General features: G+C 43.2%; 1 protein-coding gene across 1 annotated transcript in view; it reads right to left on the reverse strand.

Moving 5' to 3' along the window:
- The window catches only part of LOC137375278 (transient receptor potential cation channel subfamily V member 6-like), a 48,406-nt gene that overhangs the window by 10,041 nt on the left and 12,151 nt on the right, over positions 1–26,214 (reverse strand). Inside the window, exons 5-11 of the mRNA XM_068042197.1 lie at positions 25,526–25,624; positions 15,679–15,851; positions 13,199–13,345; positions 7,597–7,803; positions 5,551–5,637; positions 2,977–3,053; positions 208–373 (exon numbers count right to left, since the gene is read on the reverse strand). Coding sequence (XP_067898298.1) covers positions 208–373; positions 2,977–3,053; positions 5,551–5,637; positions 7,597–7,803; positions 13,199–13,345; positions 15,679–15,851; positions 25,526–25,624 — 956 coding nt within the window. The remainder of the gene's footprint in view (positions 1–207; positions 374–2,976; positions 3,054–5,550; positions 5,638–7,596; positions 7,804–13,198; positions 13,346–15,678; positions 15,852–25,525; positions 25,625–26,214) is intronic.

Genomic DNA, 26,214 nt, shown 5'->3' on the forward strand with positions numbered 1-26,214 from the left:
TTGGGAAGTTAACAACAGAGCGGCACATCTTGGACAGCAACTTCCACATTTTCACCTTTAACCACATATCTGCCCTCACCTGAAGTTCCTGTAACATTTGTGTATAAATAATGGTGAGGGTCATTAACCCCACCATTATTTTGACAGTAAATTCTGGCCTATTGTTTAATAAGTTCTGTCAGTCTTTACCTCAGCCTATTTTCCTACCTTTTGTATTATAATGGAAAATTTCCCGAATGTTTTAAAACCTCTGGCAAAATAGATGGTGTTGCACCACCCGATGATCAGAGCAAAGGAGATTGGAACTGCTTCTCCAGCATCAGCATGAATTCTCATTATAACTGCCACAGCAATCAAAAGGGAGTAACAGACTCTGGAACAATGGGAAAATGCAGAATGATATATTAAAAAGTCAAACCTAGATGAGTAATTTAACTATTTTATATAGATGTATATTTTACAAATTGTATTAATACTCTTGCTTTATACACTTCCAGTAAACATAACATTTATGCATTGGAGCAACTGAAAAATACAGCATGACGCATCATAAAAAGTCAGATATATATTCAACATGGAATTGTTACTTATATTCTGCCTTGGCTCAGCAGTACTGCTCTTGACTGAGTCAAAAGATTGCAGGTTCAAACCCGACTCCAATCCAGTACGACGAAGTGCTACACTGTAGGTGTTGTCTTTTGGATGAGACATTAAACTGAGATCTTTACGGCCCTCTCAAGTGGAGAGTATTCAAAGAAGAGGAGGGGATTCTTTTAATCACTTATCCCTCAATCAACATCACCAAAATAGCTCAAGTTCCTACTTATCCCGTTGCTCTTTCTGGCATCTTGTTGTGTGCAGATTAGTTGCTGCATTGCCCTGCATTACAACAGTGACTACATTTCTAAAGTAATTAATTACTGTGAAGAATTTTGAGATTTGTTCTAGCTGTGGAAGTTGCTAAATAAATGCAAGTTCTTTCTTCTTACTATTCAAACTAATATTGGCCTGAATTTATGTTGTGCCAGCAGGTCTCCTGCTTCCAGGCTGAAAAGGCGAGGGAACCTCCCCTCAGCCCTTCGGAGCCCCCCCCCCCTCCCCCCCCCCCACCGTCACCCAGCACAATTCAATGGTGCTCGAGCAATTAACAGCCCCTGACTTAAATGCATTGCGACGGGAAGGTGATGGGCCCTCTGCTCCTCCCCCCCCCCCCCCCCCGCTTTCTGTTGCAATTCTATGGGCCACCCCCCGCCTCCTAGCCTGTCTCCAGGGGGGGGCCTATTAAATTCTGCCCATTGTGTGCGTTGATTACTACCTTTAGGGGATTCAAATAAAGCTCGAACAGTTAAGCATTCAGCAACAAAATTGCTCTAATCTGTTAACAATTCAGTGTTCATGGTCTGAAAATTGATTTAAACTAAATGGAATGGAGGGATTGAATGGTATAATAGGTTTACACTGTGTTTAGTTGTTTCTGTAGGCCCTGGGTTTCAAGCCGGCTGTGACAGTTGAATTATAGGCAATCTCAATTTAGTTTCAATTGGGATACATTGCACTTCCTATGAAAAATGGCAAATAATTTGACAAAAATTGGCAGCATGTTTTCATACCTTACAATAGTGACTGCATTTCAAATTACTTCATTGGCTGTGAATTGTTTTGGGACGTCCAGAGATCATGAACTTCCTATTAAAATATATGTTCTTTCTTTGTTCCTTCTATTTTGTTGGAAATATATCTCAAGTCAGAGTGGTTAGTGTGTAAAATAGAAATTTACTACTGGTGTAAAGAGTGATTGCCCTTTCATAGTTATATTTGAAGGATTTTGTTTGGACAGAATAAAGGGAACATCATTATTGATGCTGGTGCCAGAAGTATAAAGATTCAAATTTCCAGCACTGGCATCAATCACTTTGATGAACTCAAATAATTTATGAACACAAATATTTAAAGGTAAAGATAAATGAATGCTACACTTTAGAATTCATAAGATAATGAAAGTAAAGGATGAGAAAAGGTCACTTGGCCCAAAAAAGCTCTAGTATTTGAATTTTTTTCAGCCTGGTATGCAATTGAATTTCAAAGCCCCTGAAGTCTGTGTCCTCAATATGCTGCCAGACAGATTATTCTGAACACTTACCATCCTTTGAATGAAGAAATTCCAGATTGAATTTATCTAAGCCACATAATAAATACATTATTTTGCCTCAGCAAAACTCGATAAGAATTGTATTTTAGTGTGCTGATTATACATCCCAGCACTTTATTAGCTACTTTAATTGCCCCCCCCCCCACTATATTGTCCAGATATTGACAACGGTGCATCCATTATTACTCCCTCTCTCAACAGACATCTAAATAGTGAGCTTTGTTTGACATTACTCAACAGCTCACCCTCGTCTGACAACAGATCTCCCATTGGTGCACTCTAACTGGGAAATTGGCTTAGAATGCAGGCCCGGTGATAAAGATCCGAGGCTCAATAAAAATTAAGTCTCGTGTCTCATCTACATAAGCTGCAGACACCAATTGTGCATCCTGATGCAATTAACTAGTCAGGGCCTTCTCAATATCACTTCGCTCAGACAATGATTCCACCTAGGGAATGGAGAGGCCTGGTAGTAGCCCACCATATTCCTGTGGAGCTGCCAGGAGAAGCACACCTGTTCCTCCTGCCACCACATTAAGTTATAAAATGAAAACTTTAATTTGTTCTTCTGTTGACTCTCTTTAAGGAGCACTGGTTAGGCAAAAGGAGACCTGGAAAACAGAGTGCAGCCTAGAATTTCAATAATTCTGTGTTGCTATCCTAAAATTCGCTTAAGCTCCTGATTTGCATGCTCAAGGTGTCTAACACCTATCTTAGGCAAGCAGTCTGGGCAATAGGAAACCAGAACATCATCAATTATTATTTTTGGCAATACATTCCAATAGATTCCCTCAAACAAGAAGGGTGAAGAAGAATTATGCTCTTACAGTAGTAATGGAAAAGGTCCTCCAATTGATGTATTCCCAAAGTAATTTTTTGGGCCAATCTTGTATAAATACAGGATCTGAAACAAAGGCAATATTTAAATTATATACGTTTTTGTAACTACTGGAGAGAATAGACAATTAGAATTAGAATTAGAATTAGAACATTACAGCGCAGTACAGGCCCTTCAGCCCTCGATGTTGCGCCGACCTGTGAAACCATCTGACCTACACTATTCCATTTTCATCCATGTGTCTATCCAATGTCCACTTAAATGCCCTTAAAGTTGGCGAATCTACTACTGCTGCAGGCAGGGCGTTCCACGCCCTTACTACTCTCTGAGTAAAGAAACTACCTCTCACATCTGTCCTATATCTATCACCCCTCAACTTGAAGCTATGTCCCCTCGTGTTTGCCATCACCATCCGAGGAAAAAGACGCTCACTATCCACCCTATCTAACCCTCTGATTATCTTATATGTCTCTATTAAGTCACCTCTCCTCCTCCTTCTCTCCAACGAAAACAACCTCAAGTCCCTCAGCCTTTCCTCGTAAGACCTTCCCTCCATACCAGGCAACATCCTAGTAAATCTCCTCTGCACCCTTTCCATAGCTTCCACATCCTTCCTATAATGCGGTGACCAGAACTGCACGCAATACTCCAGGTGCGGTCTCACCAGAGTTTTGTACAGCTGCAGCATGACCTCGTGGCTCCGAAACTCGACCCCCCTACTAATAAAAGCTAACACACCATATGCCTTCTTAACAGCCCTATTAACCTGGTTAGCAACCTTCAGGGACTTATGCACCTGGACACCAAGATCTCTCTGTTCATCTACACTACCAAGAATCTTCCCATTAGCCCAGTACTCTGCATTCCTGTTACTCCTTCCAAAGTGAATCACCTCACACTTTTCCGCATTAAACTCCATTTGCCATCTCTCAGCCCAGCTCTGCAGCCTACCTATGTCTCTCTGTACCCTACAACATCCTTCGGCACTATCCACAACTCCACCGACCTTAGTGTCATCTGCAAATTTACTAACCCACCCTTCTACACCCTCTTCCAGGTCATTTATAAAAATGACAAACAGCAGTGGCCCCAAAACAGATCCTTGCGGTACACCACTAGTAACTAAACTCCAGGATGAACATTTGCCATCAACCACCACCCTCTGTCTTCTTTCAGCTAGCCAATTTCTGATCCAAAGCTCTAAATCACCTTCAACCCCATACTTCCGTATTTTCTGCAATAGCCTACCGTGGGGAACCTTATCAAACGCCTTACTGAAATCCATATACACCACATCCACTGCTTTACCCTCATCCACCTGTTTGGTCACCTTCTCAAAAAACTCAATAAGGTTTGTGAGGCACGACCTACCCGTCACAAAACCGTGCTGACTATCTCTAATGTACTTATTCTTTTCAAGATGATTATAAATCCTGTCTCTTATAACCTTTTCCAACATTTTACCCACAACCGAAGTAAGGCTCACAGGTCTATAATTACCAGGGCTGTCTCTACTCCCCTTCTTGAACAAGGGGACAACATTTGCAATCCTCCAGTCTTCCGGCACTATTCCTGTCGACAATGACGACATAAAGATCAAGGACAAAGGCTCTGCAATCTCCTCCCTAGCTTCCCAGAGAATCCTAGGATAAATCCCATCTGGCCCAGGGGACTTATCTATTTTCACACCTTCCAAAATTGCTAACACCTCCTCCTTGTGAACCTCAATCCCATCTAGCCTCGTAGCCTGAATCTCAGTATTCTCAACAACATTTTCTTTCTCTACTGTAAATACTGACGCAAAATATTCATTTAACACTTCCCCTATCTCCTCTGATTCCACACACAACTTCCCACTACTATCCTTGATTGGCCCTAATCTAACTCTAGTCATTCTTTTATTCCTGATATATCTATAGAAAGCCTTAGGGTTTTCCCTGATCCGATCCACCAATGACTTCTCGTGTCCTCTCCTTGCTCTTCTTAGCTCTCCCTTTAGATCCTTCCTGGCTAGCTTGTAGCTCTCAAGCGCCCTAACTGAGCCTTCACGTCTCATCCTAACATAAGCCTTCTTCTTCCTCTTGACAAGCGCTTCAACTTCTTTAGTAAACCACGGCTCCCTCGCACGACAACTTCCTCCCTGCCTCACAGGTACATACTTATCAAGGACACGCAGTAGCTGCTCCTTGAATAAGCTCCACATTTCGATTGTTCCCATCCCCTGCAGTTTCCTTCCCCATCCTACGCATCCTAAATCTTGCCTAATTGCATCATAATTTCCTTTCCCCCAGTTATAATTCTTGCCCTGCGGTATATACCTGTCCCTGCCCATCGCTAAGGTAAACCTAACCGAATTGTGATCACTATCACCAAAGTGCTCACCTACATCTAAATCTAACACCTGGCCGGGTTCATTTCCCAGTACCAAATCCAATGTGGCATCGCCCCTGGTTGGCCTGTCTACATACTGTGTCAGAAAACCCTCCTGCACACACTGGACAAAAACTGACCCATCTAAAGTACTCAAGTTCTGACTTTATGTTTATAACAGAGTTCGGCTTACCTCACTGATGAGTATTACCAGTGCTCCAACGATAGTTATTAGCTCACCCAGAAGTCTCAGATAGTCTTCCTTTGTTTGATAGGATTCCTAAAAATGTTTACTTTGTTAAATAAATTATGGTCTAAGCAGATAATTTTAATAGCATGACATACAAATATAAAAGAACAGCTACTGAATATGAATTGTACTGAGTAGAATGTGAATTTTGGGGTCACAGACAGACAAGCATCATTAGAACACTGAGCAACAATGCCCATTCGGAATGCTAACTCAGTTATGTGCCATAAACTGATACTTACTGACCATTCTTTAATTGTTAAATTAACAATAGTAATACCAGGAACTATAGCGCTGAGGTTTTATATAAAATCTTTAATTACATAACTGTTTCACATTTATATGACAGTTGAATTAAAATATTCCAGAGAATTTTGTATGGCACTGCTTGCAAGTGTTATAAGAATCAGGCTCTTGTATCTCACCAGTGATGGCAATGGCCATGCTCAGTGCATGAATCAAGGTTTGGGCAGAGACCTTCCAAGGTCATGGGGTAGATTTTCAACTTCACCAGCTAGACAGTAATCAGGCGGAGCAGATCACATGGCCTTTATAGAGCCCGCCTGAGTTTCATTCTACTATTTTATCCTATTGACAATCATAGGATCCTGATTTGAATGGGCTAAAAAGACTGCTATCTGTTTCCGGTGGGTACCTAGGACTCCCATTTCAAGGCTCCCAACAAATTGGGAGCAATGAGTGATAAGAGCAGTGCTGTTATTTTAATTGCACTACCACCTTGTTCCTGCCTGATGGCTGGGTGGTGGGGAGAGAGGGATGTGGATGGATGAAAATCTGTCCCATAGAAATCTTAGCACAGCAGGAGGTAATTTGGCCCTTCTTGCCCTTACAGCATTAGGTCTGTCCCTTCCCATTTTCCTGCTTTCATTCCATAACCTCTTTTAGTAATCATTCAAAAAAAAACAGTCTCATTGTTTGATCTAAAGCTCAAAAGCCCATTTTCCTTCATAGACTTTTAATCTATTCACTCAAATTTAAGGAGTTATATATTTGCATGCTAGATATTATTGTCCCCTCCACTACACTGAGAAATGTAACAATTAAGTTATATTTCCATTCTGTTTTAAACTGCACCAGCCTCTTATCAACCAATTCTCCAAGCCTGTTTATGTTTGTAGTCTCTTCTATTCCTTCTTGCAGTTTTCAGTTCCTCCCACTTTGGTATTATCAGTAAATTATGATATTCATCTCTTTATATTTAAGTCCAAATCATCTGAATATTGTGTAAGACTTTGTACTTTACAGTTTCCTACAATATGGAAGCAGAATAATCAAATAGAAGGATAAAAATAGAGGCTTAACCAATGAGAAAGAAGAGATATTTAGCCGATGAAGAAGAAAATTAATTGATGAACTTGACTGTCACAACATTCATAACATGTCTATCTTTCACACATATGTATGCTTTTACATTCACCTTTTGATTGCTACCTTACCAGAATGATCAGTTGGTTTGTATTTGAGGCATATAGATTTATTAGCACCAGCACCGTACTATTAATTAATAATGAATGCTTTTAACAATGGTGACTGGTTATCTAATGAAGGAATGTAAATGCATCCCAGCTGTGATAATTGAAGATCGTATTCCACTAATCTACTTTTCCAATTAACTGCTTCTTCCTGCAACTCCTTACATCTATTGTCACATCCCATTGACCTGCTTGGAATTATATTCTTCATGAGGTAATCCTCAGAGTCCTTTCTTGTAGAATGTATTGGGGATTGACCAAAACGTGAACATTTCCAGCTGGGACAGGATGTCTCATTCCAACTTCTATAAACTAGATGAGCAGCTTCTTGGACATTCCAACAGTTTGGCAGGTAATTCAGTATCCAAGCAAGTCTTCATTATAAGATAACAGTGATTTGTTACTGTATTTCATAAAGAATTTACCAATTCACAAATTTTAAAATACTTTCATCACAAATATAGTATTGGACATTTTAGTACGGTACGATACTTACTGCTAAAGTCTTTTGTGTTTTAACAATATGGTCACCAAATTGGCCAGGTGGAACTGGTTTCAAGGGTCGGTACAAGCTTGAGATGGTGAATATTGTGATGTACATACTATAGGAAAACATCCATATTAGAAAATACTTGTATGCAAATGAAATCCACTTCTGATGCAACAATTCCTTCACTGGTTTAGCATCAATGAGTTTATGAACCTACAAAGAAAACAGCTTAATTCCTATCTAATCATTTCGATGCAGAATTCAAAATCATTAATGATCAGCCATATAAAAATGATTTATGTTACATAAGGGAGACTGAGCAGGATAGCCATTTGTATCTCCATTGCTTATCGACTGTTCATTCAGTATCACTTGCAGACTAACTCATATACCACAAACAGCAGTGCAGACCCATGAGGAAAAGTGAAGAATGCCTGCTCCAGCAATTTTACAAAATCACTGAAGGAAAAACATTTTCATTTTTCATTGCAGGACCAATTTTAAGTCTCTGCTCATCTCAACATAGCAGCTGAAGTGTTCAGATATTTGTCTGAAAAATCTAGGTAATACCCAAAGTCTACAATAATTATCAATATTCTTAGTTCTCCTTTAAGAATACTCACTTAAAGTCTGGATTGATGTATGAAAGCAATTAAATGATAGATGTATAATCAACATGAGTGGAAGTTTAATCGTATTTCTAAGCTGCTATTACATGTTCTTGGATGACATATTGAATTTATCATATACTTTTTTGTCAAGGGTAAATATTGCAAAGAAAATGGTCATGTGATGGTCACCACTAGGTCATGTTAAATGCCTCTTAACTCGATCCAGAGGTGATTTTTCACCAACTTAGAAGTTCTCAGAACATGAAGTTAAGAACTAACAGCAGAAACATTTCCAAAATGTTACATTTCACGATGTATCTGGAAACTAATTTAAATTTCTAGGCCACGAAATTCAATAAGGCCTGAAAACAGGCAGGGGGATGGCAATATGTGATTACCCTGTGCCCAATGTTTCCAATGTAGGCAGAATTCAAACTTTGTGATGTCTGCTCATTAACATGATTTCAGCATGCAGTCAATGCTAAATGCACTTAAGGGGCTCCATGCCTGAATAGGGGATGCAAAATTGTGAGAAGCTAGCACGAGTTCAAGCCAGCATGCACTACTTAAAGCCAGCCTTCACTTGGATTTTGACTGGAGCAGGTGCTGGAAGTCATTCTAAAACAGAGTTTGAACTGGGAAAGACACAAGGATGGCATAACATAGCAGAAAACTGGCTCCAAGGTTTACTGACGCAGCGCGGAAAGCTTTGTTGTAAAAGGTGGATAGGTGGAGAGAAGTTCTCTATCTATGGGAGCCAGGACGTCCTCCAGATTGACACTGCAAAGTCAATGGGAGCAGATAATCGACGCGGACAATACCAACAATCTAGCTCTGAGAACCTGGACGCAATAAAGCAAGAAGTTTAATGACCTCACATGAGCGATCAAGGTCAGTAAATGCATCTTCAAATGCTACACCCCACCAACTGCACCACTGACTGTACTGCCTGTGCGGAATTTGCATGTTCTCCCTGTGACTGCGTGGGTTTCCGCCGGGTGCTCCGGTTTCCTCCCACAGCCAAAGACTTGCAGGTTGGTAGGTAAATTGGCTGTTGTAAATTGCCCCTAGTGTAGGTAGGTGGTAGGAGAATGGTGAGGATGTGGTAGGGAATATGGGATTAATGTAGGATTAGTATAAAATGGGTGGTTGTTGGTCGGCACAGACTCGGTGGGCCGAAAGGCCTGTTTCAGTGCTGTAATCTCCAAATAAAAAATAAATCCAAGAACTGCCACTTGACCAGGCGGTGGTGGAGGAACAAGATGTGGAAGAGGAAGAAGAGACTAATGATGAAAAAAACACTGTCACTCTCTCTTACACTCACAACCACCAGCTTAGATACTGACACTGCATATTTTAGGGGCTAGCTTAGAGGTGACATATGCACAAGTGTCCTGCAGCCAGGGAATGGGGAAAGGGTAGTGCAGGTGCCAGATCACCAGAAGGCAAGGTCTCACATGAGTTCTGCTCTAGAGAACCCAAAAGAGGACTTCAATGCAGTGGTGTACAAAAAAAGGCAAATGGGTCGGCATACAGAAATGCTTAGTGCATTGGCAGGCCTGCCAGAAAGCCTGCAGTCTCTGTTAAGGAGCATGGAGGAGTCCGGCTCCAACCTTACACAGGGTTTTCGCAAAGCTTGGAGCCCATCAGTTTGAGCATGGAATTAGTGGCCAACTTCATTAGCATACTTGTGGACTTGACCATGATGCAGCGTCTGATGGCTGATGTCTTGGCTTCCATTTCAGCACAAACAGGAGCCTCCCAAAATCTGAGTGCTACAGCTGAAGCGCAAACAAAAGTCATGCATGTTCAGTTTACTGCCACAAACAGTCAGACAGCTCCCATCATAGTTGCAGATACCAGTGTTCAAAAGGGCTTGTAGAGTCTCACAGCAGTGTAGCAATCTGTCTTCTAACACTGCTGGGATTGCTGAGACAGCACCCTGGGGGGAGCAGCAGTGGCTCCATGGAGCACGAATCCACTGTCCTCTCTCAGGATTACAGCATTCATCCTCCCATCACTGCCACCATGCCACTGTCCTTGCTGTTGCCTCTCAGCCAGCCATCCAGCCCAGACTGCTGCCGCCCATGCTGAGGTCATGCAGTCTGAAGCTGGGCGTCTAGGCCCAGAGCAGCTCGAGGGCACATGCAAGATCATCTGCAGTCCCCACCCACCACCTCTCCCCCAACACCCACTGAAAGTCAGCATCCTTCCACCAGCCATGCTCCAGCCATGGTGTAGCACTGTCAAAGAGAACTAGGACAGGCAAAGCCGCATGGAAGACGGGCACTTAGGGAATGCACAAGGGTGGTTAGTGAATGGAATATTGGATTTGATTAATAAAGTTGGTTTGAAATGTTTGTTTTGTGGTGGCTTTTATTTCAGTATTGTGGCCAAGAAGGCACTGTGATGGTCAGTGACAGAAGGAATGTATGGTATAGGACTGCTGTCGAATGGGGAATTGGGGTTGCGTTGACTGGTATTGCAGTCAGATGAGCAGGTCATGGACAGCCTGTTGGTTACCTCCGCCCGTCCTCCTCCTCCTCCCCTTCCTCCTTAGCTGCTCACTGTCTACCTGATGGCAAGGGCTGTACCCTCATGACGCCGGGATTGTGCAGGATGCAGCAGACCATGACAAATCATGACACATGCTCTGGAGAGTACTGCAGGGCTCTTCCAGAGTGATCCAGGCAGCAGAAGTGTTGCTTAAGCATCCCAATGGTCTGCTCAATGACATTTCATGTGGCAGCATGGCTCTTGTCATATGCATGCTGGCCACGTATGCATGGGGTTGCACATGGGAGTCATGAGCAAGATGGTCTGTGGATACCTTTTCACACTCAGTAGCCACCCTCTGGTTTCTCATGATGGCTCAAATACTAATGGTACAGTGGACTGGTGCAGAAGAAAGGCATTGTTACCGCTGCCAGGATCCTGGGCATTGACCTGCATGATGTGTTGAGTCTGGTTGCGCACCAGCTGGATGTTGAATCGCCTTTGTGGTTACAGTCTATTCCTGAATTTACTTGCAGTGCCTGTAAAGCGACAGGTGTGCAATCAATGGCACCCTGCACCATGGGGAAGTCTGCCATCCTGGTGAAGCATTGTGCTCATTCCATCTGCTTCTCTAGAATGTAATGTATTCTCCTCTCTTTGTATACAGTGGGTCAGCGACCTCTCTTACAAAACACTGGACGGCGAACTCTGCGATTTTGGAAATGTTGCCTGCTCCAGCCTGGAAGGAGCCCAATGTAAGGAAGTTCCTGGCCACAGCCACTGGCAGGCCTGTCCTCTCTTTATCTGAGGCTGAAAACCTCCCTGCAACAGATGGCAGATTTCAATGAGCACCTTCTTAGTGAAATGGAGACATCGTACACACTGGGCCGAGTTTTATGCACCTGCCGCCAGAAGCGGTGGCAGGCAAAAAAAAATGCGGGCCGAGTGCTGCCATGCTACTGTGATCTTCCTAACGGTGGTTCACGATAATCTGCCGGTCGGGCCGCACCCCCAATCACATGGAGAAGGCGTGCTCTCTGAAGCCGTCAACGGTGTCAGCTGCCTGTGTGCAGGCACTGGTGCCATTTTTAAAGGGCAGCCAGCCCTGCCGGCTAATTTACATTCTTAAAGTTAATTTTCACTGTACAGTTCGAAAATCTGTCACTCCTTCCCCACATCCCAATAACAATTAAATTCAATATTTGGCCTATCCCACCCCCCCCAAAAAAAAATTTACCTTCAACATTTGATCATTCCCCTCCCCGCCCCCCCAACAAACTGAACAAAGTGCAGAGGTCACCCTTTCCCACCATTCCCTACACTAGTGCTGTAAATCTCACCCCATTCCCCACCTCCAGCATTAAAAATCAAAAGTTCCCCCTTCCCCTCCACTGTGGCGCCTGCTTTCCTTGTACAGGAAAGTGAAGGCATGCGAGTGCGGCTGCCATGGAGCCTCACTGCCGCTGGGAAGATTGGGCCCAGCACTCCTGGCATTGGACTCTGTGGTGAGCCACTGCCGGAATGATCTTCCAGCCACCCCTGGCCACGGAGCCCAACGTCAGGAGCTCAGTAAAATCCCGGCCACTGTTCCTCGCTGAGGTGGAGGTCGGAGAATTTCTCCTTGAGTGGATATGGCCTCCTGCTGAGAGCCCTTCTCCCCTCCTCCTCCTCCTTTTTCAAGCACCTTGTCCTCCTCTGCAGGCCAAGTGGGGGTAGAAACTACAGTATCTATGACTGGGTGCAAGTTGTCTTAGCAGCACCCTTGAAGTGAAAACCAAGGCTTTCACCATGTGCCCAACCACTCCCTGTAGACTTCATCAACTTTAGGTAATAATACAAACCTCCAAACACTTCAACTAGCTCAGCAACAGCCAATAGAAATCAATCTGCAACTAACCTGAAAGTGGTTGATGATGCCTTTAAATATCATTGGTGGTGGTTGTGATGAGTCCTTCCTGCTGCTGAACACATGCAGATGTGCGAGATGAGGAGAGGACATCAGCTGGAGCGTTAAGATTGAAAATGGCACCGCTCCAGTCAAATCAGCATCACATAATAACTGACGTCATGATCTGCCTACTCCTGGTGCACGCTCCTAGCTCACCGTTACTGATGTACCCAAAATGGCACCTAGCATGAACCTACTAGAAGTGTGTGCACATGGCATGGAAGCCATTTTGGACCCGAAATGGCACCCATAGTGCCAAAAATACGGGCGCTACACTATGGAATTTTGTGGCACTAGTTCTGTGATGGGAAGTGAAAATATTTTTAGGAAATCAACAAAGGCTGAGCAGCTGAATATAGAGTTGGAGTGGGGAGCCATTACCACTAAGGCAACAATCTCTACTGAAGTCCATACACATTAAGAATGTGAATACTTGTTTATGCAGCTGCACAGTAAAGAAGTTAAAGTCAAACAAAATGGAAAATTATCCCATGGAAATGTGTGGTCTAATTGATAATGACAATGAAGAGGCTGGTTCGTTCCTTATGGTTACCTCTCTATTCCTGCTTGTTGTTATGATGTCCAGAACTGATTTTTGGTCACCCCATGTATCAATGTTGGTGAGATCATAGACACAGTAGGATATTGTCCCCATTGTCCAGTATATTTTCTTTTGTTTTTGCACCAAATAGTTGAACATCTACAAAATAAAGTTCAATTAAAATATTAAATTAAATCTGATACAATTTTTAAAAAAAGGTTTGAACTGATTTGACTTCAACTAGAGTTCACTGAACATCTTCTTCTAACATTTGTTTTGAAATGTTACAAATGTTGCTTCTCCCATAGTGATTGTCCTGAGAGTAATGCGACTAATATTAATGGCCAAAAAAACTGGACAGGAGAAAAAAACAATAGCGACTATGTCAATGCAGGCATTGGTCCTATAGAAAGTGAGTCTCGGGAATTAATAATGGATAATAAGGAGATGGCAGATGAATTGAACAGATATTTTGCATCAGTCTTCACTATTGAGGATACAAGTAACATCCAAGTATTAGCTGTAAGTCAGGAAATGGAAGGGAGGGAGGAACGCAAGAAAAGTACAATCACCAGGAAAGTAGTACTGAACAAATTGTTGGAGCTGGGGGCTGATAAGTCCCTGGGTGCTGATGGACTTCATCCTAGGGTGTTAAAAGAAAGGGCGAGTGAGATAGTTGATGCATTAGTTTTAATTTTCCAAAATTCCCTAGATTCGGGGAAGGTTCCATTAGATTGGAAAATAGCGAATGTAACTCCTTTTATTCAAAAAGGAAGACAGAAAGCAGGAAACTACGGGCCAGTTAGCTTAACATCTGTCAGAGGGAAAATGTTAGAAGATATTATTAAAGACATTATAGCAAAGCATTTCGAAAAATTCAAGGTAATCAGGCAGAGTCAACATGGTTTAGTGAAAGGGAAATCCTGTTTAACCAATTTATTGGAGTTCTTTGAGGGAGTTACATGTGATGTGGATAAAGGGGAACCAGTGGATGTATTGTACTTAGATTTCCAGAAGGCATTTGATAAGGTGACACATCGAAGGTTATTGCACAAATTAAAAGCTCAAGGTGTAGAGGGTAACATATTGGCATGGATAGAAGACTAGCTAGCTAACAGGAAACAGAGAGTAGGAATAAATAGGTCATTTTCTGGTTGGCAAGATGTAATGAGTGGTGTGCCACAGGGATCTGTGATGGGGCCTCAACTTTTTACAATTTATATAAATGACTTAGATGAAGGGACCAAAGGTATGGTTGCTAAATTTGCTGATGACACAAAGATAGGTAGGAAAATAACTTGTGAAGAGGACATAAGGCGGCTACAAAGGGATATAGACAGGTTAACTGAGTGGGCAAAGACCTGGAAAATGGAGTATAACGTAGGAAAGTGGGAAATTGTCCACTTTGGCAGGAAGAATAAAAAAGAAGCATATTGTCTAAATGGTGAGAGATAGCACAGCTCTGAGATGCAGAGGGATCTGGGTGTCCTAGTGCATGAATCACAAAAGATTAGTATGCAAGTACAGCACGTAATTAGGAAAGCTAATAAAATGTTATTGTTTATCGCGAGGGGAATTGAATACAAACGTAGGGAGGTTATGCTCCAGCTATACAGGGCATTGGTGAGACCACACCTGGAGTACTGTGTACAGTAGTGGTCTCCTTATTTAAGGGAGGATGTAAATGAATTGGAGGCAGTACAGAGAAGGTTTACTAGACTAATACCTGGAATGGACGGGCTGTCTTACGAGGAAAGATTGGACAGGCTAGGCTTGTAGCCGCTGGAATTTAGAAGAGTAAGAAGTGACTTGATTGAAACATATAAGATCCTGAGGTGTCTTGACAGGATGGATGTGGAAAGGATGTTTCCCCTTGTGGGAGAATCTAGAACTAGGGGTCACTGTTTAAAAATAAGGTGTCGCCCATTTAAGACAGAGAAGAGGAGAAATTCTTTCTCTCAGAAGGTCATGAGTCTTTGGGATTCTCTTCCTCAAAAGGCAGTAGAAGCAGAGTCTTTGAATATTTTTAAGGCAGAGGTAGATAGATTCTTGATAAGCAAGGGGGTGGAAGGTTATCGGGGGTAGGTGGAATGTGGAGTAATCAGTTTCGCCATGAACTTATTGAATGGCGAAGCAGGCTTGAAGGGCTGAGTGGCCTACTCCAGCTCCTAATTCGTATACTCGTATGTCCGTTTGTATTGTGAATGTTAAGGAACATAGTGTGCTGAATAATGCGGCTACAAACAGACTATGTACTGAAAAGGCTATTTTCCATTGCACAATAGAATCTAGTTCATCCTTAAAGTGTCATATATTTTAGGGAGCAGTGTGGCTATGAACTAACTCACTTTCCCAAAAAACTCCAATATTCACATAGTTAAGCTGGCATGTGCTCAAAATGAATGGGGTCCTTAAATAAACAAAATCCTTCTTCTTATTCAGTTTAGCGAACAATAGCTTTGTATTTCATGATAAAGCCACAATTTACTTACCTCCAAATCACCTTCAGCTGCTGCGAGCTTCAATGGAGTATAACCATCATTGTTCACAATGTTCTCAAGACTTGGCTGTTGTTTCTCAGACACAAGTGATGTGATGAGATCATACATGGAATACTTCTGTTTTTTTTCTGATTGTGTAACCAACACATGAAGTACTGTATTACCTGTCCAAAATAAATTTGCTTTCTGAAGGAAAATTGAACAGTTAACATTTACTCCTTGTGGGTTCCTCCTGTGTTCAAAATATATGGGGAGTAATCTGAATTGTGTGAGTGTACATGAATGTATCTGTGAGCAAGTTCTTCAAACAAACTGAAAACCCCAAGCCTTTCTCAACATGGCTAATTCAGGTTAATTTGAATATGGTTAAACCAGACCCAATTATTCTCAGGTGGGATTTTACTTCGCTTCTTCCTTTAGAAATGAATGTCTATACATGCAAAGAAATATGAATTCCCACCCCTTGCTATGATACAAGAAGGGTTGTGGTTATTGCTAGAGATGACTTTTCATTTGAATTTAAATTTAAACTTTGATATGTAATGGTTGACATTTTGTTTTTAAATTGAGAAATCTGGATGAAGGATAAGAAGTGGTTTAGAATTCCATCAACATTGGAAAGATTAGTACAAATGCAGATAAAATAAATAAGTTGTGACAAATGATGCCAAACTTGACTTCCAAAAGCATGAAGTTTGTCAAACAACAACTTTTATTTATATAGCGCCTTAAACATAATAAAACATCCCAAGGCGCTTCACAGGAGCATTATAAAACAAAGTATGATGCCGAGCCACCAAAAGAGATATTTGGTCAGATGACCAAAAGCTTGATCAAAAAGTTATGTTTTAAGCAAGTCTTAAAGGAGCAAAGTGAGGTGCAAAGGCAGAGAGGTGTAGGGAGGGAATTCCAGAGCTTAGGGTCTAGGCAACTGAAGGTGCAGCCACCAATGATTAAAATCAGGGATGCACAAGAGGCCAGAATTAGAGCAGCACAGATATCTTGGAGGGTTGTGGGGCTGGAGGAGATTACAGAGATAGGGAGGGGCAAGGCCATAGAAACATCGAAAATAGGAGCAGGAGTAGGCCATTTGGCCCTTCGAGCCTGCTCCGCCATTCATTATGATCATGGCAATCAATACGTTGCTTGGCAGGGAGCCAATGTAGGTCAGCAAGCACAGGGGTGAGAGGGGGAACGGGACTTGGTGCGGGTTAAGACACGAGCAGCAGATTTTGGATGACCTCAAGTTTACGGAGAGTAGAATGTGGGAGACCAGCCAGGAGTGCATTGGAATAGTCAAGTCTAGAGGTAATTAAGGCATGAATGAGGGTTTCAGCATCAAATGAACTGAGACAGGGGCGAAGTCAGGCAATGTTACGGAGATGAAAATAGGCAGTCTTTGTGATGCACAAATATGCGGTTGAAAGCTCATCTCAGAGTCAAATGTGACACCAAAATTGTGAACAGACTGGCTTAATCTCAACCTGTTGACAGGGATGGAGTTGGTAGCTAGGGAACGGAGCTTAGAGTGAAGATTGAAAACAATAGTTTTGGTCTTCCGAATATTTAATGGGAGGAAATATCTGCTCATCCAGTGCTGGATGTCAGATAAGCAGTCTGATAATTTAGCAACACTGGAGGAGTCAAGAGAGGTGGTGGTGTGGTAGATCTGGGTATTGTCAGCATACATGTGAAAACTAAAGCTTTGCTTTCAGATGATGTCACCGAGGGGCAGCATATAGATGAGAAGTAGGAATGGGCGGGCTGTCTTATGAGGAAAGGTTGGACAGGCTAGGCTTATATCCACTGGAATTTAGAAGAGTAAGAGGCAACTTGATTGAAACATATAAGATCCTGAGGGGTCTTGACAGGGTGGATGTGGAAAGGATGTTTCCCCTTGTGGGAGAATCTAGAACTAGGGGTCACTGTTTAAAAATAAGGGGTTGCCCATTTAAGACAGAAATTAGAAGTTTTTTCTCGCAGAGGGTTGTGTGTCTTTGGAATTCTCTTCCTCAAAAGGCAGTAGAAGCAGAGTCTTTGAAGATTTTTATGGCAGAGGTAGATAGTTTCTTGATAAGCAAGGGGGTGGAAGGTTTTCGGGGGTAGGTGGAAATGTGGAGTAATCAGTTCAGCCATGAACTTATTGAATGGCGAAGCAGGCTTGAAGGGCCGAGTGGCCTACTCCTGCTCCTAATTCGTATGTTCGTATGAGGGGGCCAAGGATAGGTCCTCGGGGGACACCAGGGGTAATGGTGTGGGAGCAGAAAGAGGAGCCATTGCAAGTGGTTGGGATGAGGAGGGAACCTTTACCTTTGTCGCAGTCACATAGGATGTCATTTGTGACTTTGATAAAAAGCTATTTTGGTATTGTGGCAGGGGGGAAACCCTAACTGGAGGGATTCAAACACTGGTTCCCGGAAAGATGGGAATGGATTTGGAAGGCAACAACACATTCAAGGACTTTGGAGAGGAAAGAGAGGTTGGAGATGGAACAGTTGTTTGCAAGGACGGTGGGGTGAAGGGTTGGTTTTTCGAGGACAGGGGTGATGACGGCAGATTTAAAAGAGAGAGGGAAAACACCTGAACAGAGAGAACCATTTGCAATATTGGCTAACATGCGGACCAAGAGGGAAGTTGTGTGATCAGCAGTTTAGCAAGAATAGAATCGAGGGAACAGGAGGTGGGTCTCAAGGTAATCACACAGAGAGTATGAGGGGCGATGGAAGAGAAACTAGAGAAAGAAAATACATCTGGGATGAGTATTGTCCTTTGAGGAGAGACTGAGTAGACAAGATCTATATTGCTTAAATTCACTAGAGTTTAAAGTAATGAGAGGTGATCTCACTTGAACATATAACATTCTTAAAGGCTTGACAAGGTAGATTCTGACAGGATGTTTCCCCTGGCTGGGGAGTCTAGAACTAGGGGCCACAATCTCAGAATAAGTGGTTAGTCATTTAGGGTTGAGATGAGGAGAAATTGCTTCACGCAAAGTGTTGTGGATCTGTAGAATTCTCCACCACAGAGCGTTGAGGATACTCAGTCATTGAGTATATTCAAGTCATAGATCAACAGATTTTTGGATACTAATGGAATCAAGGGATATGGGGATATTGCATTAAGATGTAGCTGAGGTAGAAGATGATCTTATTGAATGGTAGAGCAGGCTCGAGGGGCTGAATGGCCTACTCCTGCTTTCTTATGTTCTTATGTTCCACAGTTTTGAGATATTGGATTTCAACTCAATGAGAATGCAGGGTAGAAGATGTGTAAGTGGGATGGTGTATTTGTAGCTTAGGAGAATAAGAGGATAGCACAGAGAAATATTGACCATCATAGTATTAATCAAATAGAGAGAGAAGTTGGAGGATAAAGGGAAGAGTGGGATTGCCGACCAGATAACTAGCTTTTAATTCTGTTACGTCCAAGGGTGTGGGAGGTGCAAGCCTCAAGCATTCTCAAAGCACAGTTAGGTGCTGAATAAAGCTCCTTCTACCATGCCCCACCTTTAGATGAGTACATTGACTTTTCCCTATTTCCTATGTAACCCTATTGCCTCTCTTCATAAGACAACTAATGTCCTGCCAATTAGTGTCTGTTTTGTGCCGTAGAGAGACCTATTCCTGCTAAGATATGGAATGAGACTGTACAAATTAATTTTGTATAGGACCCATATGCTCAGCAAGGAAACTTTTATTCTTCTTAATCAGGTTTGGATTTGAATTCAGATCCTAAATGTAAAAGATCTGTATCGACTGTAGAACATCACCCAGTCCTCTGGTACCCAATCCCCTTGGAGTGCCATGTGAGTATAATAACTTTGATAAAGAATGCACTGGATAATGTAACAGGTGTTGATGGTGGGTTGAGCCTCTGTTGCTGAATTCAAAGCAAAGCAGTGCCAATTTACAGTTAGAAACATGGAGAAAAGGAAGTTCAACTGCCGGCCACTCATCTTTTGCCGGGAAAACAGGGAACTGCCAGACAAAATCTGGTGGAGACCTAGTGCACCCATTGGCCTGCCTAGATCAGTCGTCAGAAAGGCCTTTAAATGGCCACCCAGTACAAATAGGTGGGAGAAGGTTTAAATATGCAAATAAAGGGCCATATGAATGTTAGAATTAGAATTAGAATTAGAACATTACAGCACAGTACAGGCCCTTCGGCCCTCGATGTTGCACCGACCTGTGAAACCATCTGACCTACACTATTCCATTTTCATCCATATGTCTATCCAATGACCACTTAAATGCCCTTAAAGTTGGCGAGTCTACTACTGTTGCAGGCAGGGCGTTCCACGCCCCTACTACTCTCTGAGTAAAGAAACTACCTCTGACATCTGTCCTAAATCTATCACCCCTCAACTTAAAGCTATGTCCCCTCGTGTTTGCCATCACCATCTGAGGAAAAAGGCTCTCACTATCCACCCTATCTAACCCTCTGATTATCTTATATGTCTCTATTAAGTCACCTCTCCTCCTCCTTCTCTCCAACGAAAACAACCTCAAGTCCCTCAGCCTTTCCTTGTAAGACCTTCCCTCCATACCAGGCAACATCCTAGTAAATCTCCTCTGCACCCTTTCCATAGCTTCCACATCCTTCCTATAATGCGGTGACCAGAACTGCACGCAATACTCCAGGTGCAGTCTCACCAGAGTTTTGTACAGCTGCAGCATGACCTCGTGGCTCCGAAACTCGATCCCCCTACTAATAAAAGCTAACACACCATATGCCTTCTTAACAGCCCTATTAACCTGGGTAGCAACCTTCAGGGATTTATGCACCTGGACACCAAGATCTCTCTGTTCATCTACACTACCAAGAATCTTCCCATTAGCCCAGTACTCTGCATTCCTGTTACTCATTCCCAAGTGAATCACCTCGCACTTTTCCGCATTAAACTCCATTTGCCATCTCTCAGCCCAGCTCTGCAGCCTATCTATGTCCCTCTGTACCCTACAACATCCTTCGGCACTATCCACAACTCCACCGACCTTAGTGTCATCCGCAAATTTACTAACCCACCCTTCTACACCCTCTTCCAGGTCATTTATAAAAATGACAAACAGCAGTGGCCCCAAAACAGATCCTTGCGGTACACCACTAGTAACTAAACTCCAGGATGAACATTTGCCATCAACCACCACCCTCTGTCTTCTTTCAGCTAGCCAATTTCTGATCCAAAGCTCTAAATCACCTTCAACCCCACACTTCCGTATTTTCTGCAATAGCCGACCATGGGGAACCTTATCAAACGCCTTACTGAAATCCATATACACCACATCCACTGCTTTACCCTCATCCACCTGTTTGGTCACCTTCTCGAAAAACTCGATAAGGTTTGTGAGGCACGACCTACCCGTCACAAAACCGTGCTGACTATCGCTAATGAACTTATTCTTTTCAAGATGATTATAAATCCTGTCTCTTGTAACCTTTCCCAACATTTTACCCACAACCGAAGTAAGGCTCACAGGTCTATAATTACCAGGGCTGTCTCTACTCCCCTTCTTGAACAAGGGGACAACATTTGCTATCCTCCAGTCTTCCGGCACTATTCCTGTCGACAATGACGACATAAAGATCAAGGACAAAGGCTCTGCAATCTCCTCCCTAGCTTCCCAGAGAATCCTAGGATAAATCCCATCTGGCCCAGGGGACTTATCTATTTTCACACTTTCCAAAATTGATAACACCTCCTCCTTGTGAACCTCAATCCCATCTAGCCTAGTAGCCTGAATCTCAGTATTCTCCTCGACAACATTTTCTTTCTCTACTGTAAATACTGACGCAAAATATTCATTTAACACTTCCCCTACCTCCTCTGATTCCACACACAACTTCCCACTACTATCCTTGATTGGCCCTAATCTAACTCTAGTCATTCTTTTATTCCTGATATACCTATAGAAAGCCTTAGGGTTTTCCCTGATCCTATCCGCCAATGACTTCTCATGTCCTCTCCTTGCTCTTCTTAGCTCTCCCTTTAGATCCTTCCTGGCTAGCTTGTAACTCTCAAGTGCCCTAACTGAGCCTTCACGTCTCATCCTAACATAAGCCTTCTTCTTCCTCTTGACAAGCGCTTCAACTTCTTTAGTAAACCACGGCTCCCTCGCTCGACAACTTCCTCCCTGCCTCACAGGTACATACTTATCAAGGACACGCAGTAGCTGCTCCTTGAATAAGCTCCACATTTTGATTGTTCCCATCCCCTGCAGTTTCCTTCCCCATCCTACGCATCCTAAATCTTGCCTAATCGCATCATAATTTCCTTTCCCCCAGCTATAATTTTTGCCCTGCGGTATATACCTGTCCCTGCCCATCGCTAAGGTAAACCTAACCGAATTGTGATCACTATCACCAAAGTGCTCACCTACATCTAAATCTAACACCTGGCCGGGTTCATTACCCAGTACCAAATCCAATGTGGCATCGCCCCTGGTTGGCCTGTCTACATACTGTGTCAGAAAACCCTCCTGCACACACTGGACAAAAACTGACCCATCTAAAGTACTCGAACTATAGTATTTCTAGTCGATATTTGGAAAGTTCAAGTCCCCCATAACAACTACCCTGTTACTCTCGCCCCTGTCGAGAATCATCTTCGCTATCCTTTCCTCTACATCTCTGGAACTATTTGGAGGTCTATAAAAGACTCCCAACAGGGTGACCTCACCTCTCCTGTTTATAACCTCGGCCCATACTACCTCAGTAGACGAGTCCTCAAACGTCCTTTCTGTCGCTGAAATACTCTCCTTGATTAACAATGCCACACCCCCCCCTCTTTTACCATCTTCTCTGTTCTTACTGAAACATCTAAATCCCGGAGAACCCTGATTGCAAGTTTCAAAGAAAAATGTATGCAGTATGTGCAATGCACATCATTCCCACTTTCTCAGGGCATTGAAAGTCCTTAAAGGGTCCACTGAAGGTTTGTCCAAAAAGGTAAGCTTTTTAAATGATCGTTGTGGAGCTAGCATGTACAAAGGTGCTTCTTCAGGCCCCAGTAAAATCATTCAGTCCACTGTCAGCTCGTAGACCACCCACCACCATCACTACCACCCCCCCACACCCGCCGCCCGCCACCCCCACCATCAACTGCTCCCTCCCCCAACAGGCTTTACCTGCTGACTGGTTGCAGGTTACAGCCAGCCAGTTTTCTGCCACAGGAAACCAGCGAGCTGCAGTGGAGCACTACTTGGCATCTGCAACTCACTGGAAAAATGTTGATGAGGCCCAAACCTGTAAGTGGTTCAGACCTCCTGATGGCACATGGGTACACTGCCGAAATAATGCCCATTTGGCACCCACGTAGAAAATCTGTTGCATGCATTATGTTTATTCTCTCTGCAAGATGCTGTGCAATCCTGTTTAAGAATGAAGGAAAAGTTTAACAAAATGCTTTCAAGCATGTAAGGAAACTCAAAGTCCCAACATCCATTAATCATTTCTGTTTCAAATCGACCTGGGTGTATAAATCCAAATCAGCACTATGAAAACACCTACTTATTTATACACAGATAGCAAAAACATAACAATTGCTCATGTACATTAGAAAGAGCACAATGTCATCACAAGTGCTAGCTACTTCCAAAATATTGTGCAGTTGAACTGTAAAATAAATGTAGATCATTAAAAGAGCCAGAAAATGCGGCACAGTGGCGCAGTGGTTAGCACCGCAGCCTCACAGCTCCAGCGACCCGGGTTCAATTCTGGGTACTGCCTGTGTGGAGTTTGCAAGTTCTCCCTGTGTCTGCGTGGGTTTCCTTTGGGTGCTCCGGTTTCCTCCCACAGCCAAAAGACTTGCAGGTTGATAGGTAAATTGGCCATTATAAATTGCCCCTAGTATAGGTAGGTGGTAGGGGAATATAGGGACAGGTGAGAATGTGGTAGGAATATGGGATTAGTGTAGGATTAGTATAAAATGGGTGGTGAATGGTCGGCACAGACTCGGTGGGCCGAAGGGCCTGTTTCAGTGCTGTATCTCTAAATCAAAAAAAAAATCTAAATCTAAAATGGCAAAACCCCAACTCTTAGCCAAATGTCCTGACTGGTTTCTGCTATATTCACTGGAACTGACAGCATAGCAGAGCCCAGCTGTTACGAGGACTGGAATTTTACGGCTCCCCCAATGACCATGCAGGTGGCGGAGTAAAATTGAGTGGGAGGTGGGGGGGCCATTCCCAAACCCCTGCCACATCCGCTGCAATTTTACGCAGGACAGCAATGGCAAGAAACGGCCCACCCACCCCAGGCCAATCAAGGCCCTTAAGTGGCCAATTAACTGCCACGTAAGGGCCTCCTCCCACTGCCACAGGTATTTTACCCTCAGCGGTCAGATGGCAAAGGGCCCAAGAACCCCACCTGTGAAACCAGGCGGCCTTCTTGTGGGATGGGGGAGGGGGGACCCTCCCAATTGGACACCCTGTGCCCCACGAAGGGCTGCCCCTGAAGCCCCAACTGCCCCCAACGCACAACACTCCCCCGCCCCCGAAACAAGCCTCGCCGGGGCCCGATAATCTCCGGTGAGGCCTTAAAAACTTACCTGAGTTCCAGGGCCATCTTTCCTGTTGCCTCCGATTGCTGGGTGTAGTCCCAGCAGTGGCCACCACTCCCAATGGTACTGCTGAGATAAAGGTCTTCCGGCCCACTGATTGGCCAGCAGCTCCATTAGGCGGGACTTCCTGTCTCAAGGAGGTGAAAGTCCAGTCTGAGGCCAATTAAGGGCCTGGGGAGCGAAAGATCCCAGCCTGGTTCCCCAGCAAAGGCCAGCTACCTGACCCGAACCCGACGGGACCCGAAGACATGTGTCGGGTTTGGGTCGGGTCGCACTTCTGGGTCCGGCCTTTGGTCTTGGGTCGGGTCTGACCAGCTCGGACACGCTCTATCACAACCTCAGGTAAGTGGCTCCAATGTTAATGTAATTTTTGGACTAGAAAGGTGATTTTGTTACCGTTATTTTAAGCTTGATCAAATCAGCAACAAAGTGAAAAACGGAAGATAGGTTAACTGATGGTTGGGTCGGGTCGGATCAGGCGTGGGAAAAAATGAAAGGACTCGGACCGGGTCGGGCTCGGGGTCGGATGCGGTTCTGTTGGGCTCGGGTCGGGTTTCATTTGCAGACCCGACCCGGCATTTACTCCCCAGGCCCAGCGGAGGCGGGCTCACCACCGACTTTTCCCGCCTAACGTAAAATTCCAGCTGAGCTGCATGAAAATAAATCTTATGGCTTCCGTGTTTATGTGCCACTTCAAGAATTTCTTACTACATCACTGCTGTAAACTGCACTTTTGTGTACTTTCTTTTTCTTTCTGCAATCAAAGTGGTTGAATATTAGATATAGCAGCCAATTAGCTATGACCAGCCCATGTCCCACTGCACTTTCAGTCTAACTTGTCTGGCATGTGGATTGTAAAAAGATAGGTATCTGGTACTAAGTGATCTTTTCTAAAATTGTTAATGAGTTTTTACCGGTTTTCTTGATGTTTGTGTACAAGGATTTCAGGAATTTTGTGAGTTCTGCACTGTGTTATGTAATTATTCCCATTCAGATATTTCTGAGGAGGAGCCTTCCATGAGTCCACAGGTAGTCAGAGATTTGTATTCACTAAATGGAAGCATTCTAATTTTATTATAGCAGTGTTACAACGTTTTATTTGTACTAAGTTATGCAAGGTTGTGTTTAAAATGAAAAGCTCATAAATGTTTTTAACCTAGCCAAACACTTCAATGCAATGGTAATTCACAAGGTTTTGAGGAAAGGATTAAGTTCCCAATGATAATGGTACATGAAGAAAAAGATAACAACTTGATGGTTGATGAATGGTGAAATCCTTACCTAAGGAATCCTGTGCCTCTAATGGAGCACAGTGCTTAATAAGAGTTCTAACAATCTCTTCATTGCCAATGCATGCTGCAAATGACAACAAATATTCACCTGCAGTTAAGAAAAAAATGTGGTCAAAATGCTATTATCAATAAAATTTAACAGCAAAATCATTTTTGCTGCTGAACCATTAATCTGTGGATGTAGCATAGATATCCCAGTTATAATTCACCAGGCTATGTCATATCAAGAACATTTCTGTGCAGTATGAGTGAGGCATTTACCACAGGTTATGAACACATCCATGGCAGCTATTGGGAAGACACAAATGAATATCACAGGAGGATTGCCAAATTCAGAAATAACATGTAAGGCCGCTGTCTCAGACCAGTTTATCTACAATGCCACGGACAGTTGACAGGCCTCAATTAATCACAGTCACAGTGGGCTCCACTCTCACGTTGTTTGCTTTTTAATGTTACAAGAAAGTGGATGAGAATGTTTTTTTGTGTGTGACATAAAAGGTCAAATGCAGGTATGTAAAATTCCCAAGATGAGAGTGGATTTCCTGAGCACTCTTAAACTTTAGTTTTCCACTGGTTTGGATTTAATTCTACAACTGGTGTGAAGTTGAAGTAGTGACTTCAGAACTCTTGACTCAGTCGGCTAAAAACCATATAGTGCCGATTTTCAGGTGCAGG

The sequence above is a fragment of the Heterodontus francisci genome, chromosome 11 (genome assembly GCF_036365525.1).
Source record: "Heterodontus francisci isolate sHetFra1 chromosome 11, sHetFra1.hap1, whole genome shotgun sequence".
NCBI lineage: Eukaryota > Metazoa > Chordata > Chondrichthyes > Heterodontiformes > Heterodontidae > Heterodontus > Heterodontus francisci.